The sequence below is a fragment of the Coregonus lavaretus genome (assembly GCF_964263955.1).
Source record: "Coregonus lavaretus genome assembly, chromosome: 3".
Lineage (NCBI taxonomy): Eukaryota > Metazoa > Chordata > Actinopteri > Salmoniformes > Salmonidae > Coregonus > Coregonus lavaretus.
Window position 1 is genome coordinate 4,077,110 of NC_139990.1, and position 18,537 is coordinate 4,095,646.

Sequence of the window (18,537 nt, forward strand, 5' to 3'; positions counted from 1 at the left end):
GTGAAAAATGATAATTACAAGCGTTCAAATCACTTGTAAATGCACACTGGACAAGTGAAAAAAACATGTAAAGAAAATGACATTTGACATAAGCAAGTGAAAAATGATAATTACAAGCGTTCAAATCACTTGTAAATGCACACTGGACAAGTGAAAAAAACATGTAAAGAAAATGACATTTGAAAAAAGCAAGTGAAAAATGATAATTACAAGCGTTCAAATCACTTGTAAATGCACACTGGACAAGTGAAAAAAACATGTAAAGAAAATGACATTTGACATAAGCAAGTGAAAAATGATAATTACAAGCGTTCAAATCACTTGTAAATGCACACTGGACAAGTGAAAAAAACATGTAAAGAAAATGACATTTGACATAAGCAAGTGAAAAATGATAATTACAAGCGTTCAAATCACTTGTAAATGCACACTGGACAAGTGAAAAAAACATGTAAAGAAAATGACATTTGACATAAGCAAGTGAAAAATGATCATTACAAGCGTTCAAATCACCTGTAAATGCATACTGGACAAGTGAAAAAAAGATGTAAAGAAAATGACATTTGACACTTGAAAAAAAAAGTGAAAAATGATAATTCCAAGTGTTAAGTCGTCTTCTGGTAAAGACGATTTGAACCTTTTGGCTTTCAATACTAGCAGGGGCCATGCTGTGTGTGTAGGCTACTGTGAGTGTGAGCGAGTGACATGGGGAACAGGGAGGCGGGAGGAAGAGACTAAAGACAGCAACCAACCAAGCCGGCTCGGCTATAGTAGACTAATAGCTGCCATAGCTTGGTTATTTATCATCCAATATGATTAGGTAGTGCCTATTTTCACTGCATCAAACAGGGAGAAGCTAGTTAAACTAGCTAGGCTAATTGATGCTGCATTAATGTGCTTTCTCATCCTACACAGTTACAAACAACAACAACTCCATTCATAATATAAAGTAGCAGCTCACCTGTTGACTCTTGGTCGTTGTAGCCTATCCTCTCCTTTAACTAATTCCATCATTTTAATTCCATCTTCCATTGATTAGATATCTCCTAACATTTGCCCCACACGGAGGCTCTATGGCTGTAGCCTATTGCTGCTTTGATGACTTATGATTGGCCAACAACAAGCAACACGCCACTTTCGTGAAAAGCAAAGGGCAGAAGCATAAATTATACAATTTCTGTCTCTCGCTACTGCAGCAGTCGCGTTTGGATCTGTATGGGTCCTTCCAGACAAGTCAGTTAAAGGTTTAATATGCAGAAAATGCTCCGCCATTTCCTGGTTGCGAAAATTCGAATAGTTCGCCAAATTTCAGTTTATGTGACAAAACAAGAATCATTGTACCATCTAAACCGCTGTGAAATATATTTTCAATCACCACAAATATTGTATTTTCAGCTGTTTGAAGCTGGTGTTCAGTAAAAGATACAAAAATGTAACTTAAGAACGTAAACATAGAAATAGTGCACATAGAACACATCTACCGCTTCTTAGACTTGCTTGCAATGAGAATGACATCTGTAACTTACATTTCTATGTGAATTTGGTCAGGTTACCTAAAAGTTACATATTGCAGTTTTAAAATAACACCTGAGACCCGTGACTATTTAGAATTCTGGACCTGGACCCGCTCGGGTCCCTGATCGGGTCTCGGGTATTCAGGTACAGGTGGATCCGTGAAGACCTCTAGTCTGTGTAGCCACAACAGTACAGTTTAAAGCCAGCGAATGTTACAGTACAGTAACTTAGTTCAGCTAGCCAAGGGTCATCTGAAGGCTGAAGAGGCCAATGTTAACTTACACTGTGAGGACAAGAAGACCATCTAACCGTAAACACGACAATATAGACAAAATAAAAACACCAGACCTAAAGGCTATGCCTTCACTGCGTTGCATGCATCTTGAGAAAATCGGAGCTGAAAGAAACATTGTAGGCTATTCCATTTAAACAACTAGAGCCTATGCGCACGTTCTAATCAAAATTCAAATCTTAACTGGCCCATTTCAAACTATCCTTTTGTGAGGTGCAGCCGGGAAGTAGTTCTGTCTGTGTAATGGCGAGTGGTGGGGCAGATAAACCAGATCCTCCATCAACATTTAAATCTCCAGTTTGGGAACATTTTGGCTTTCCAATAGAAGCCAAAATGTATTGAACTTAGTAGGAAATCAACTAAATGTTTTGAATTTATTAGAACATTAATTAATTTGCCAAAGATGATAAGACATGAACAAAATGCATAAGTGATTCGTATTTTCCTTTGCGGGAAAGCCCCTGTCTGTGTGAACTTTGTCTGCCATTATGTAGCCCTTAATGATGATGCTAATGACAACCGTCTTCTGGTAGATGGAAAGGCTCTCCCAAAAACCATCTCAATTAAATTTTAACTACAAAGTGGTTTATGTATACCTGGTAGTAATAATATCATGATTATTTGCATCAATCCAGTAGTGATTTGTTTATCAAACTCTGCAATCACATGTGTGCTACAGAGACACTGCTAACCAAGCAAGGCTCTTGCTGGTGTGCACCTAATTAAAGGGTATCTACACCCAAAAATGAAAATGTCTTAGATTTTTCCCAGACCTCAAAAATGGTCTCCTGGTGTGGTTAAAGCATTGTTGTTGACTTAGAACCTCCAATACTGTTGTTTTTCTATTTAAAAAAGTGTGATTTTGATAGTGAGAACCTGAAAAACAGGGAAAATCTGAACAGAACAAAATGGAATTTAGCTAAAAATAAAACTTATTTTATAGGGCCCTACATTATATGGTCATGATCTATTCCTGGGTTACTTTTACATCTTTTGCCAAAACAAAAATGAACTACAGTAACTGTTGGCATTTCATTTTCCGCTATACCAAAACTGAACTGTGACCCCAAAACAACAATACGTACCGAACCGTGGATTTGGTGAACTGTTACACCCCTACTATTGAATATATCCAAACCAATTAAACATACCAGAATCTCTCAACCATGGAGTAAACAAACAAAGCACCATTTAACTCCCTGACAAAAAATGTTAGCTTATTGCCCAGTTTATTTTAGTTTCAGACCACAATGAACGTTTCCTTCCTATTGACCACAACAGTGACACCCGGCACCTGGCCCCACCTCTTGAACTACTTGGATATGAGCCTGTGTCGTTGTGTTTTTTAGTTTTTATTATCCAAAGGAGAAAATAAAGATGTTAAAAATGAGAATTCATTCAGAAAACAAGGGTTATTGATAACCTATATTGGGTAGACCATGGGAAATCACATGAGCATTTTACACTGTCAATAATATGGTGGATATTCTTTCTATCGGCGCTCTACTGCTTTGGGTTTTGAAACATTTGTTGAAGGGAACCCAAATAACTGCTGAAGGTGAAGAGATGAGCTGTGTTGTAAGACCTTAAAGCCTCAGTCTGTGGTACGTTCATATATCACACAGTGTCTCTAACCTCAGTCCTCACACATGTGCAGGAAACCAGATAGAGCCTGCTGCAGTCCCACACTCAACCAGCATCAAACCAATACCTGCCAACTTCTGCTCTATGCTATAGTGAGTCACTCCTCTCCCTCGAGGCAATACAAGTATCTCAAATTCCAAAACAACTTCCAAAACTTCATGAATTCCACGATCTTAGATAATGACGAGTTATAAAGTCAAATGAAGCTCAGTTTACTTTCAAAGACTCTGTGAGCCGTCTTTGACATAACTATAGACAAAAGGCTCAATAGAAATGTAAGGGCCATCTATCCTCCAATAAAGAGGCAGGAAGGTGTCAACAGAGCAAGACACTAGCCACTTTAATAATGTTTACATACAGTATCTTGCACTACTCATCTCACATTGATATACTGTATTCTATTCTATAATAGTCTACTGTATCTTAGTCCATGCTGCTCTGTCATTGCTTGTCCATATACAGTTGAAGTCGGAAGTTTACATTTAAACTCAGTTTTTCACAATTCCTGACATTTAATCCTAGTAAAACTTCCCTGTTTTAGGTCAGTTAGGATCACCACTTTATTTTAAGAATGTGAAATGTCAGGATAATATTAGAGATCATTTATTTGTTATTTATTTTTATTTAACCTTTATTTAACCAGGTAAGCCAGTTGAGAACAAGTTCTCATTTACAACTGCGACCTGGCCAAGATAAAGCAAAGCAGTGCGATAAAAACAACAACACAGAGTTACATATGGGGTAAAAAAAACATTAAGTCAAAAATACAACAGAAAATATATATACAGTGTGTGCAAATGTAGCAAGTTATGGAGGTAAGGCAATAAATAGGCTATAGTGCAAAATAATTACAATAGTATTAACACTGGAATGCTAGATGTGCAAGAGATTATGTGCAAATAGAGATACTGGGGTGCAAAAGAGCAAAATAAATAACAATATAGGGATGAGGTAGTTGGGTGGGCTAATTTCAGATGGGCTGTGTACAGGTGCAGTGATCGGTAAGGTGCTCTGACAACTGATGCTTAAAGTTAGTGAGGGAGATAAGAGTCTCCAGCTTCAGAGATTTTTGCAATTCGTTCCAGTCATTGGCAGCAGAGAACTGGAAGGAATGGCGGCCAAAGGAGGTGTTGGCTTTGGGAATGACCAGTGAGATATACCTGCTGGAGCGCAGACTACGGGTGGGTGCTGCTATGGTGACCAAATCAAATCAAATCAAATCAAATCAAATTTTATTGGTCACATGCGCCGAATACAACAGGTGCAGACATTACAGTGAAATGCTTACTTACAGCCCTTAACCAACAGTGCATTTATTTTAAACAAAAAAGTAAGAATAAAACAACAACAAAAAAGTGTTGAGAAAAAAAGAGCAGAAGTAAAAAATAAAGTGACAGTAGGGAGGCTATATATACAATAGAATAAAGTGACAGTAGGGAGGCTATATATACAGGGGGGTACCGTTGCATAGTAAACGTGCGGGGGCACCGGCCAGTTGAGGCAGTTGAGGCAATATGTACATGTGGGTAGAGTTAAAGTGACTATGCATAAATACTTAACAGAGTAGCAGCAGCGTGAAAAGGATGGGGTGGGGGGGCAGTGCAAATAGTCCGGGTAGCCATGATTAGCTGTTCAGGAGTCTTATGGCTTGGGGGTAGAAGCTGTTGAGAAGTCTTTTGGACCTAGACTTGGCACTCCGGTATCGCTTGCCGTGCGGTAGCAGAGAGAACAGTCTATGACTAGGGTGACTGGAGTCTTTGACAATTTTGAGGGCCTTCCTCTGACACCGCCTGGTATAGAGGTCCTGGATGGCAGGGAGCTTTGCCCCAGTGATGTACTGGGCCGTACGCACTACCCTCTGTAGTGCCTTGCGGTCAGAGGCCAAGCAGTTGCCATACCAGGCGGTGATGCAACCAGTCAGGATGCTCTCGATGGTGCAGCTGTAGAATTTTTTGAGGATCTGAGGACCCATGCCAAATCTTTTTAGTCTCCTGAGGGGGAATAGGCTTTGTCGTGCCCTCTTCACGACTGTCTTGGTGTGTTTGGACCATGATAGTTCGTTGGTGATGTGGACACCAAGGAACTTGAAGCTCTCAACCTGTTCCACTACAGCCCCGTCGATGAGAATGGGGGCGTGCTCAGTCCTCTTTTTTTTCCTGTAGTCCACAATCATCTCCTTTGTCTTGGTCACGTTGAGGGAGAGGTTGTTGTCCTGGCACCACACGGCCAGATCTCTGACCTCCTCCCTATAGGCTGTCTCATCGTTGTCGGTGATCAGGCCTACCACTGTTGTGTCGTCGGCAAACTTAATGATGGTGTTGGAGTCGTGCCTGGCCATGCAGTCATGGGTGAACAGAGAGTACAGGAGGGGACTGAGCACGCACCCCTGAGGGGCCCCCGTGTTGAGGATCAGTGTGGCAGATGTGTTGTTACCTACCCTTACCACCTGGGGGCGGCCCGTCAGGAAGTCCAGGATCCAGTTGCAGAGGGAGGTGTTTAGTCCCAGGATCCTTAGCTTAGTGATGAGCTTTGAGGGCACTATGGTGTTGAATGCTAAGATAAGGCGGGGATTTGCCTAGCAGTGATTTATAGATGGCCTGGAGCCAGTGGGTTTGACGACGAACATGTAGTGAGGACCAGCCAACAAGAGCGTACAGGTCACAGTGGTGGGTAGTGTATGGGGCTTTGGAGACAAAACGGATGGCACTGTGATAGACTACATCCAATTTGCTGAGTAGAGTGTTGGAGGCTATTTTGTAAATGTCAGCTTTTATTTCTTTCATCACATTCCCAGTGAGTCAGAAGTTTACATACACTCAATTAGTATTTGGTAGCATTGCCTTTAAATTGTTTAACTTGGGTCAAACGTTTTGGGTAGCCTTCCACAAGCTTCCCACAATACGTTGGGTGAATTGTGGCTCATTCCTCCTGACAGAGCTGTTGTAACTGAGTCAGGTTTGTAGGCCTCCTTGCTTGCACACACTTTTTCAGTTCTGCCCACAAATTTTCTATATGATTGAGGTGAGGGCTTTGCGATGGCCACTCCAATACCTTGACTTTGTTGTCCTTAAGCCATTTTGCCACAACTTTGGGGTCATTGTCCATTTGGAAGACCCATTTGCAACCAAGCTTTAACTTCCTGACTGATGTCTTGAGATGTTGCTTCAATATATCCACATAATTAGGTGCCACTAGAGATCCTGGTTCGAATCCAGGCTCTGTCGTAGCCGGCCGTGACCAGGAGACCCATGGAGTGGCGCACAATTGGCCCAGGGTAGGGGAGGGAATGGCCGGCAGGGATGTAGCTCAGTTGGTAGAGCATGGCGTTTGCAATGCCAGGGTTATGGGTTTGATTCCCACAGTGGCCAGTATATAAAATAAAAAAATAATGTATGCACTTACTAACTTACTCTGGATAAGAGCGTCTGCTAAAATGTAAATTTGATGGTTTCAAATGGACATATCCAAGTTTGTTGTGTGTGAACTATACAGTGCCTTGCAAAAGTATTCATCCCCCTTGGCGTTTTTCCTATTTTGTTGCATTACAACCTGTAATTTAAATGGATTTTTATTTGGATTTCATGTAATGGACATACACAAAATAGTCCAAATTGGAGAAGTGAAATGAAAAAAATAATTTAAAAATAAATAACGGAAAAGTGGTGAGTGCATATGTATTCACCCCCTTTGCTATGAAGCCCCTAAATAAGATCTGGTGCAACCAATTACCTTCAGAAGTCACATAATTAGGTAAATAAATTCCACCTTTGTGCAATCTAAGTGTCACATGATCTGTCACATGATCTCAGTATATATACACCTGTTCTGAAAGGCCCCAGAGTCTGCAACACAACTAAGCAAGGGGCACCACCAAGCAAGCGACAACATGAAGACCAAGGAGCTCTCCAAACATGTCAGGGACAAAGTTGTGGAGAAGTACAGATCAGGGTTGGGTTATAAAAAAATATCAGAAACTTTGAACATCCCATCAACATCATCATCAACATCCACAACATTGAGCACCATTAAATCATGTGGAAGAAGGTACTCGGTCAGATGAGACTAAAATTTAGCTTTTTGGCCATCAAGGAAAGCGCTATGTCTGGCGCAAACCCAACACCTCTCATCACCCCGAGAACACCATCCCCACAGTGAAGCATGGTGGTGGCAGCATCATGCTGTGGGGATGTTTTTCATTGGCAGGAACTGGGAAACTGGTCAGAATTGAAGGAATGATGGATGGCGCTAAATACAGGCAAATTCTTGAGGGAAACCTGTTTCAGTCTTCCAGAGATTTGAGACTGGGACGGAGGTTCACCTTGCAGCAGGACAATGACCTAAGCATACTGCTAAAGCAACACTCGAGTGGTTTAAGGGGAAACATTTGAATGTCTTGGAATGGCCTAGTTAAAGCCCAGACCTCAATCCAATTGAGAATCTGTGGTATGCCTTAAAGATTACTGTTAACCAGCGGAACCCATCCAACTTGAAGGAGCTGGAGCAGTTTTGCCTTGAAGAATGGGCAGAAATCCCAGTGGCTAGATGTGCCAAGCTTATAGAGACATATCCCAAGAGACTTGCAGCTGTAATTGCTGCAAAAGGTGGCTTTGGGGGGGTGAATAGTTATGCACGCTCAAGTTTTCTGTTTTTTTGTCTTATTTTTTGTTTGTTTCACCCCCCAAAATGTTTGCATCTTCAAAGTGGTAGGTATGTTGTGTAAATCAAATGATACAAACCCCCCCAAAATAAATTTTAATTCCAGGTTGTAAGGCAACAAAATAGGAAAAATGCCAAGGGGGGTGAATACTTTCGCAAGCCACTGTAGATACTTATTATTTAGGCCTACTTCATATAGATATCATCTATATACCTCTGTTAAAAGCTAATACCTCACATCAGTTTCACATTTACACAATTTTTGGCAAAAACAAGGCGCCATATTTAATCAAAAACGGTTACTGGGGTAAAAAAAAATAAAACATTCCAGCGCAGTGAGAAGTTCTACACAGAAAAATGTGCACGTGACTACTTCATACACAAACACGTGTTACATATCCAAAGAGTAGACCTGTATCCTATTTGTGGGTACCGATAATCTGTGACACACTGTTTAAGAAGCTCTCTCCATTCTACAGCTTAATCTACAACAGGCCTGTTGGGCTGATAAGAAGACAGACAGTCTAGGAGGAAAGGGTAGATCCACAGACTCTGGTATTAAAACCATCAGTAGAGAGGTAGAAATGACTCTTTGTTGTGGAGTGGAGAACTATAGGGCTTTGCTAAAAGGAACATGGAAGGATGGAAAGAGACTTCAAGACAGTGGTGATGTATACAATAAACATGTTGTGATTCTGTTTCCTTAAAGGTGTTGCTCTTAAAACGCAACACTGACCACACACACGGAGTCAGAGCCCTCTTTGTTAGCTGCCCCTTCAATATGTTTGTGCTGGCATCATTGCTCGCTCTCTCCCACCATGACTTTCTCTATCTCCTACCCTCAGTCCCTCCTCTCCTTACTTACTTTCCTTACTACCTTACCTTACCTTCCTTACTTTCTCCTCTCATGTTAAGGCCTTTCTACCCTCCTCTTTTATGCTTCAACACTTTTAATTCTTAACATAGTGGCCAGGCAAGAGAGTGGACACGTCACCTCTACTTTGCTGAATGCTTGGATGCAAAGAGCAGTACAAAAATAATGCTACATAAACCCTCAACTCTGCCACAACATCGTTTATACTTTTTATTTATTTCTTTGACAGGTAATGATGTCAGAGGCCGATGCAGCAGCTAGCCATATAACCACAGTGCTATTGGGAAAAATAGCTCAGAGCAGCTAGCCATTTAACCACAGTGCTATTGGGAAAAATAGCTCAGAGCAGCTAGCCATTTAACCACAGTGCTATTGGGGAAAATAGCTCAGAGCAGCTAGCCATTTAACCACAGTGCTATTGGGGAAAATAGCTCAGAGCAGCTAGCCATTTAACCACAGTGCTATTGGGAAAAATAGCTCAGAGCAGCTAGCCATTTAACCACAGTGCTATTGGGGAAAATAGCTCAGAGCAGCTAGCCATTTAACCACAGTGCTATTGGGGAAAATAGCTTGCAGCCTGCAGCAGCCATTTAACAGCATGATCATTACCCATGTGCACCTTGTGCTGGGGACAATAAAAGGTCACTGAGGACTATTTCTGTCTGTAATAAAGCCCTTGTGTGGGGAAAAACTAATTCTGATTGGCTGGACCTGGCTCCCCATTGGATGGGCCTGGCTCCCAAGTGGGTGGGCCTATTCCCTCCCAGGCTCACCCATGTCTGCGCCCCTGCCCAGTCATGTGAAATCCATAGCTTAGGGCCTAATGAATTTATTTCAATTGACTGATTTCCTTCTATGAACTGTAACTCAGTAAAATCTTTGAAATTGTTGCATGTTGCGTTAATTTTTTTGTTCAGTATAGCTAAAAAGGAAGACAACATAGGGCCAAAATAAACACATCTAGCAACTGCAGGTAGCTGACCCCTGTCCAGCATTTAATTGTTGAAATTATTAAATGCTTTGGGACATTTTAGAAGGTGACCCTGGAGTATCCTTCTTATGACCAGACAAGATAGGCAAATATTCGGCAGTAATAAGATCTGGAGGTGGCTAGAGTCCTACTTTTAACTGTTCACTTATTGTAAGGAAATTACTGTCTATGTAGTTCAAAGCAATTTTATTTAAGCTAAGTATGTGATGCTTACAGCAAAAATATTTGCTTGGAAATAACCCTGCTTCTTTTGGTCATTTCTAAACGCTAAAACCAGCAGGTACTTTTAGTTAGTACGTTCTCTTAGTTCTTTCCTGTGAACGGGAACATTCTCATATGTCTTTTGCTCTGTTTCACAATTTAAACACAATGCATCACATATTTGATACTTTGGAACTCGGTCAATGTGTGTGAGCCCAACCAGTGGCTTGTGTTGTGACTGTGTGTGTGGCCAGAGGAAGTGCTCTTGCCTCACTGTGACAGTGCATCAGTTGAGGGTGTGAACTGTGAAACTCTGACGGTCATTAGTAACAATATATCAGTGTAGTTGACATGCTCCCTCTGGCTGATCTCCAACACACAGAGCCAAAGAACATGTTCAACAAGGATCCCCTGCTACTTGCCCTCCAAGCCTGACAACTCCAAAGAACTCAGGAGCAGTTAGGTGAGTTATGCAGGCTATGTCACACATTTATTGCAGTATGTGTATGGTAAAAGTGTTACAAGCCTATATATCTGTGCTTTAAATATGTGCTGTAGTAGTAACAACACACATTTTAAAAGGTAATTTACAGTGGTGTAAAGTATTTAAGTAAAAATGCTTGAAAGTATTACTTAAGTAGTTTTTTGGAGTATCTGTACTTTACTTGAGTATTTATATTTTTGACAACTTTTATTTTTACTTCACTACATTCCTAAAGAAAATGATGTACTTTTTACTCCATACATTTTCCCTGACACCCAAAAGTACTAGTTACATGTTGAATGCTCAGCAGGACAGCAAAATATTATAATTATCAAGAGAACATCCCTAGTCATCCCTACTGCCTCTGATCTGGCGGACTCACTTCACACATGCTTCGTTTGCAAATTATGTCTGAGTGATAGAGCGTGCCCCTGGCTATTTGTAAATTTAAAAAACAAGAAAATGGTGCCTTCTGGTTTGCTTAATATAAGGAATTTGAAATGATTTATACTTTTACTTTTGATACTTAAGTATATTTAAAACCAAATACTTTTAGACTTTTATTCAAATAGTATTTTACTGGGTGACTTTCACTTTTACTTGAGTCTGACAATTGGGTACTTTTTCCACCACTGGTAATTTAGCCATAAGTTATTTCTGACAATTACTGCTAGTCACATATGTCCAAATATACTTTTTTACTCTGACTATAAATAGCATTGATGCACAGCATGAGAAATACTTGCTATCATATCATCCAAATTAACCAAGATACACTATATACACAAAAGTATGTGGACACCCCTTCAAATTTGTGGATTCGGCTATTTCAGCCACACCAGTTGCTGACAGGTGTATAAAATCGAGCACACAGCCATGCAATCTCCAAACATTGCCAGTAGAATGGCCTTATTAAAGAGCTCAGTGACTTTCAACGTGGCAAAGTCATGGGATGCCACCTTTCGGGGCCGCCAAGTGCTGAAGTGCGTAGCGTGTAAAAAATCGTCTGTCCTCGATTGCAACACTCACCACCGATTTCCAAACTGCCTCTGGAATCAACGTCAGCACAATAACTGTTCGTCTGGAGCTTCATGAAATGGGTTTCCATAGCCGAGCAGCCACACACAAGCCTAAGATCACCATGCGCAATGCTAAGCATCGGCTGGAGTAGTGTAAAGCTTGCAGCCATTGGACTCTGGAGCAGTGGAAACGCGTTTTCTGGAGTGATGAATCCCATTTCACCATCTGGCAGCCCGACGGACAAATCTGGGTTTGGCGGATGCCAGAAGAACGCTACCTGCCCCAATGCATAGTGCCAACTGTAAAGTTTGGTGGAGGAGGAATAATGGTCTGGGGCTGTTTTTCATCGTTTGGGCTAGGCCCCTTAATTCCAGTGAAAGGAAATCTTAACGCTACAGCATACAATTACATTCTAGATGATTCTGTGCTTCCAACTTTGTGGCAACAGTTTGGAGAAGGCCCTTTCCTGTCTCAGCATGACAATGCCCCCATGCACAAAGCGAGGTCCATACAGAAATGGTTTGTCGAGATTGGTGTGGAAGAACTTGCCTAGCCTGCACAGATCCCTGACCTCAACCCCATCGAACACCTTTGGGATGAATTGGAACGCCGACTGCGAGCCAGGCCTAATCGCCTAACAACAGTGCCCGACCTCACTTATGCTCTTGTGGCTGAAAGGAAGCAAGTCCCGGCAGCAATGGTCCAACATCTAGTGGAAAGCCTTCCCAGAAGAGTGGAGGCTGTTATAGCAGCAAAGGGGGGACCAACTCCATATTAATGTCCGTGATTTTGGAATGACATGTTCGACAAGCAGGTGTCCACATACTTTTGGTCATGTAGTATATTATCTTCTGATTGTTTCCACTGTGCCTCTGTTTCCTATGTTCTCTTCTCAGCAGAGGGACTATTGGCTACTACAGTTTTACTAATATGGCCTATTATTTAATAGGGTGTGTATTTATTTTGGATAGGGATGGGGGTGGAGGGGGGTTGACCAGAAAGACTTGACTACTGGAATTCTTATCATTTTGGTTGTTATCAGTAAAAAGAAAAACCTTTCCAATGGGGCAACCTCAGAGCAGGCTCAACATGCGCGACTGCTCAAGTCACTTGCGCCGGGCAATAGGGCAACCCTTAATGTCAATCCCTGCTACTCCAGTTTACTACGGAGCCCACTCCATAATGTGAAGCTATGGAATACTGGATAGGCTAGATAGAAACCTGGAAAAGCTGAATTTGATCAGAATTCCCCAGTACATTGGGTTATGGGTGAAAGCCAAACAAGTGGACCTTCACATTGTGTAACATAAGTATTGATTTAGAAAGAGGAAAGAAAGGGTAGTATGGAGAGTTGTGCAGAGCACGAGAAACAGAGTCTGTCCTCAACTTCCCCATTCAACTGTGTGTGTCCTGGTCCAGATAGCGTTGTGGCCGTTAGTAGGAAGTTACAACACACACACACACACACACACACACACACACACACACACACACACACACACACACACACACACACACACACACACACACACACACACACACACACACACACACACAGACACAGACACAGACACAGACACAGACACAGACACAGACACAGACACAGACACAGACACACACACAGACACAGACACAGACACAGACACACACACACACACACACAGAGACACACACACACACACACAGAGACACACACACACACACACACACACACACAGGGACAATGGCTTCACTGGCCAGCAATAGTAGGAAGTATGCGTCTCGATATGACTTGATGAATAGCTACTGTATGTTGTCTGTCTGTCTGTCTTCAGAGCTTGAACCCATTGGAGTGCCACTATGGGGAATGTGATGGGGGAAAATAGGAACGAAACAAATGCAAACTACCATGACAGTGCACTAAAGGGTAATTATTTGCTATATCATAATGTAAATATAATGTGATGAGGCTTTAACAGATATGATGATCACACTACAATACTAGGATTTCAGTCAACATACTCTTTACCAAAGTGTCTACATGTTTGATATCGTTCACTTGGAAGTCAATTAGAAGTAAAATACAATTATTTCCCTTGTGTCGCTAAATGATGCCTCTGCTAATGTTAATGTTGATCTAATTGTGAAACATCGGTGGTTCCTGAGCAGGAGAAGACGACACACTTGTCGTTCTCCATGACTATCCTTTTCCAGACATCAGTGAGCCGATCTTCAGGATGGGAGAGAAGCTGAGGGTCTTGTCTCAGTAAGTACAGTCGACACTTTGTCTGTCTGTGAGAGCAATTACTGTATAAACCCGTAGTCTGCACATACATGTACTAAAGCTTCCTAGAGCAGAAATTGATAGATGCACAGTTACAGACCACAGGAGGTTGGTGGCACCTTAATTGGGGAGAATGGGCTAGTGGTAATAACTGGAGCAGAATTACTGGAATAGAATCAAATACATGGTTTCCAGGTGTTTGATGCCATTCCATTTTCTCCATTCCGGATACTATTATGAGCCGTTGTCCCCTCAGCAGCCTCCTGTGTTATAGACAGAGATACCGAGATGACACAGGACAACACAGAAAAACTCCCAGCCAGCCACAGTGCAAACCAAAATACAATACAAAGCCATGCAAGCTAGCTTACATCAGTGCGACATTACTATACAAAACTGTGCAAGCAATAACATGCACGATAGAGAATGAACACATTGGGGGAAATTAGATGCATAGCATTATTGTCTTGCAGCTTTAATACAATATGGAGAACTACAATTTCAGAGTTTGTTCAGTCACAGTTCCGCTTTTAATGTGTGCGTGTTCTTTAGGGAAGGTAACTGGTGGAGAGTCCGGTCTGGCCAATCAGGAAGGGAGAACTACATCCCTAATAACCATGTCGCCAAAGTCTACCATGGGTAAGCACTGCTGTCTCCCACTGCATAACATTCAGTCTACCAAGAATCATATAGAGTCTAAAATGTTTCTTCCTAAAGACCATCGTAAGTGTCAATAGAATTAAATAATAAATTAGTTCATCCCAATCAGAAAAACTATCACATCATATCATAATATATCATATGCCTACTGTATATCATACAGTATGTAAATGTGTGTTCTAAGATGGCTGTTTGAGGGAGTGGCAAGGCAGAAGGCAGAGGAGTTACTTCGTCTCCCTGGAAACAGAGTGGGATCCTTCATGATCAGAGAGAGCACCCAGCAGAGAGGTGAGTCCATTACTTTTTCAAGCCCTACCAAGTTATACAGGAAGTCGGTAAGATGAGAGGACATGGGTATCTATCAGGATCTATCTAGGCCTACAGATGTAGGATCTTCATTTGATCACCCTGTTGCAGGATAACTTTCAAACTTGTAGTGTATTTGAGGTTAAAAAAGGCTTCCGTAGTTTGTCATTTCCACTTTGACATTTTAGACTTGATTTTCCCTTACGAACAATGTATCAACCCCTACAAAAATGTCCATTAATTATAATCCACATAATCATTCATATTTCCTGTTGCTGCAGTATTATTTCCTGCTGTAGCAAACTGGCTCAAATTAAGATATTACATCTATAAGGACACAGGATGAGACCCAGATGCAGACACAGGAGTCAGATGGTTAGAGTCTCCGATATTTATTAAAATACTAGGGGCAGGCAAGAGGCAGGTCGAGGACAGGCAGAAGTTCGTAAACCAGGTCTGATTCCAAAAGGTACAGGGCGGCAGGCGGGCTCAGTGTCAGGGCAGGCAGAAAAGGTCGGAACCGGGAGGACTAGAAAAAAAACAGGCATACGGAACAACACGCTGATAGATTTGACGAGACAAGACAAACTGGCAACAGGCAGACAGAAAACACTGGAATAAATACACAGGGGATAATGGGAACAAATGGGAGACACCTGGTGGGGGGTGGAGATAAGCACAAGACAGGTGAAACAGATCAGGGTGTGACAACGTCTGTGTATTATATGTGCAGGTGTCTACTCCATGTCTGTAAAGCACAGATCCATCGAGCACTATAAAATCTATCGCTTGGAAAACAGCTGGTACTATATCTCTCCTCGTCTGACCTTCCAGTGCCTGGAAGAGATGGTCAACCACTACTCTGGTGAGTCTAAAACAGAGACAGACACACTGAAAATAACCTCAAGCATTTTTAAATCGCTTTCTTCTTATCAGATGCTTGCTATCGTTCCGCTGTGCTTTGGCCTAGAGTACACACTGAGAACAAAAGAGGAAGTGATGGTTTTGTTGCTGATGACCATTTGGACATATTTTTTTACTGAGGCTAGGTCTTTCATATTGACTGTAACATGAATGTTTTCAAATGGCAGGTGTGTGTGTGTGTGTGTGTGTGGTTATGTTCATGTCACGAGCGTTTGTACATTTCAGTACATAGTGTATGTGGATGGGTATATGTCTGTGTCTAACACAGGGAATATCTGTGTCTAACACAGTCCATCTCTGATCTCCTAGACTCTGCAGATGGGCTGTGCTGTGTTCTCACTGGCCCGTGTCTCTGTGGGAACGCCAACCTCCTCGACACCACCCCTCAGCCACCCCCTGTAGTGATGCGCCGCAACAACTTTGACTGGAAGAAAGTAGACCGGTACGGACTCGTAGTTCAGTAGTTTATAGTATCATTCGTTCTAGCTCTCAGGTCTCTACAATCAAATTGTAGTCCTGCTTTTGACTTGGCCAATGGAAAACATGGCAGATGTGACTGCATCCTGAATCCTGATGATGATTGGCTCAAACATGTTCTAATCACCTCTCTCGCTCTGTCTGTCCGTCTCTCTCAACAGCAAAGATCTGATCAGTGCAGGGGCTCCCCAGGGGCAGCAGAACAGGGACAACATGGTGAGCTATGGAGTCAGGAACAGCATCGCCTCTTACCTCTCTCTGGCCGGGGCTCAGGACCCAAGACAGCAGAAGAAGAAAAGCAAAAAGAAGAGTAAATCTGTCTACATCCCCTCCCACAGTCTCAGCCATCTGGACCTGGAGGAGGACTATGAAACGTAGTGGCCTGGGTGGTGCAGCGCTAAGTGCATAGGCCAGTGGTTCTCAAACCTCTCTTCAGGGACCCCCAGACGTTCCATGTATTTGATCTATTCCAGAGCTAGCACTCCTGATTCAACTTGTCAACTAATCAACATGCGCTTGACTAGGTGAATCAGGTGAGCTAGTAAGGGCTACAACAAAATTGTGAAACGTCTGGGGGTTCCCGAGGAGAGGTTTGAGAAGTATTGGCCTAGGCTACCAGAGTTGGCATGGGTTCGAATCCAACCCACTGCCCTTCTGACTTGCTATCTTTCTTGTCTCCTATTCACTGTCTTATCTCAATAACAGAAAGTATGTTTCAAAAAAGACTATGAGACTTAGAGGAGCAACGGCTCAAGGACCCAGTTTTTGACCCAGAAATGATCACTTTGAACCATGGAACTGGATAAACTAACATGATGTACTGTGAATAAATTATTTTCTTCTAATCTCGACACCCAGAACCAAATCTCGCATCCGTGCTGGCCAGCGAGTCTATTTAAATGTTAACCTCTGTTACGATATACCATGTTTCCTCCAATGCACACATTGTTCCTTATCTGAGCCTTTGGGATTGAACTGATAAGGAATTGAAAGCTCAGCAGAATAAATCAACGTTGAAGTCCGCCCAGAGTCCAGAGCATGGACCGAGTGTCCTGCAAGAGAACAACACATGTTAGCATCATGACAGTATATCAAATATTTGAATGCTGCGTTATGGGTGTTTATGTGTGAATGTGTAATACTCTGGGGAAAGGTAAAGGGGGATACCTTCACAACTGAAATGTGTCTTCCGCATTTAACCCAACCCCTCTGAATCAGATGGGTGCGGGGGGCTGCCTTAATCCACGCCATCAGCACCCGGGGCGCAATTGTTGTTGTTGGGGGTTAACTGCCTTGCTCAAGGATGTGTGTAAATGTCGATGGCTACCAGCTTCACAAGCTTTAGCCTAACCCCTTGGAAAGTGATTTCTGTTGAGTACATGTTGTTCATATCAATAAAAGTAAGGTATCATATAATCTTCGACAACCAAAAATCTTGTGTATGATCTGGCCAGCTCTTCTGTCACAACTCACGAGAGACTAGCGAGTACATACAGTTTTAATGTTTTTCTGGAAGGGCTATGGGGAGTTAAGTCCAAAGAAGCTAGAACTGCACATAGATGATAAAACATCATGTTAGAAGATGGCTGCCCAGAACAAGTTGTCCTCTTGAACATAACCCAGGGCTTCAAGCCTGCACCAAATTGAGAATAGGAATCAACATAGCATTCCTGAATCCAAGCAAACATCCGGGAAAACAGCACAGTGAAAAGGTTCTGATTTACATCAGTCTGAGTCTGTGTATTCTCTAGTGTGTTGTTGTTGTGGCTGATTGTCTCGTCAAGGCCTCATGGCAGCCATATGTGATGTTGATTAGTTCATTGACTGTGAAAGCTGCTGTCTCATATCTTAGGATTTTAACTAATCAACTCTGTCTGATGCAATGCTAATGCAATAGATCAATTCCCAATTGTGTAAATTGTGTTGTGGGGAAATAAAGCAACAATGTCCCATAACTAAGACATACAACCACAATGGACATATCACACCTCTGTCATCACAACTTCCTCATTCTCAGTTAAAGGGCTACTTTGGGATTTTGGCAATGAGGCCTTTTATCTACTTCCCCAGTCAGATGAACTGGTTGATACCATTTTCATATTACATTTTAGTCATTTAGCCTCAAAATGACCAATATCCAAGCCTGGGAACTTTGGTTGACCCTTGTATAAAGTACTTCCTGAATAGCTCTGTCTCTGTAGGTAACTGTGGTCCATCTGAGTGACAGCAA

At 42.1% G+C, this 18,537-nt stretch overlaps 1 protein-coding gene across 1 annotated transcript; it reads left to right on the plus strand.

The window, feature by feature from the left end:
- Positions 1–10,495: 10,495 nt before the first annotated feature.
- Positions 10,496–18,279, plus strand: LOC311119905 (src-like-adapter). Its single transcript, XM_084157793.1, has 8 exons — positions 10,496–10,636; positions 13,492–13,583; positions 13,826–13,922; positions 14,493–14,579; positions 14,785–14,888; positions 15,640–15,771; positions 16,140–16,272; positions 16,469–18,279. The coding sequence occupies exons 2-8, from the start codon at positions 13,517–13,519 to the stop codon at positions 16,683–16,685; spliced, it is 837 nt and encodes a 278-aa protein (XP_084013919.1). The 5' UTR covers positions 10,496–10,636; positions 13,492–13,516; the 3' UTR covers positions 16,686–18,279.
- Positions 18,280–18,537: the final 258 nt, after the last annotated feature.

What these genes read in the sequence shown, in the direction of transcription:
- LOC311119905 (XM_084157793.1), top strand. Translation starts at nt 13,517, where the DNA reads ATGGGGAATGTGATGGGGGAAAATAGGAACGAAACAAATGCAAACTAC. An exon ending in CCATGACAGTGCACTAAAGG is followed by an intron (nt 13,584 to 13,825) that starts GTAATTATTTGC and finishes GTTCCTGAGCAG; the next exon opens with GAGAAGACGACACACTTGTC. An exon ending in GTCGCCAAAGTCTACCATGG is followed by an intron (nt 14,580 to 14,784) that starts GTAAGCACTGCT and finishes GTGTGTTCTAAG; the next exon opens with ATGGCTGTTTGAGGGAGTGG.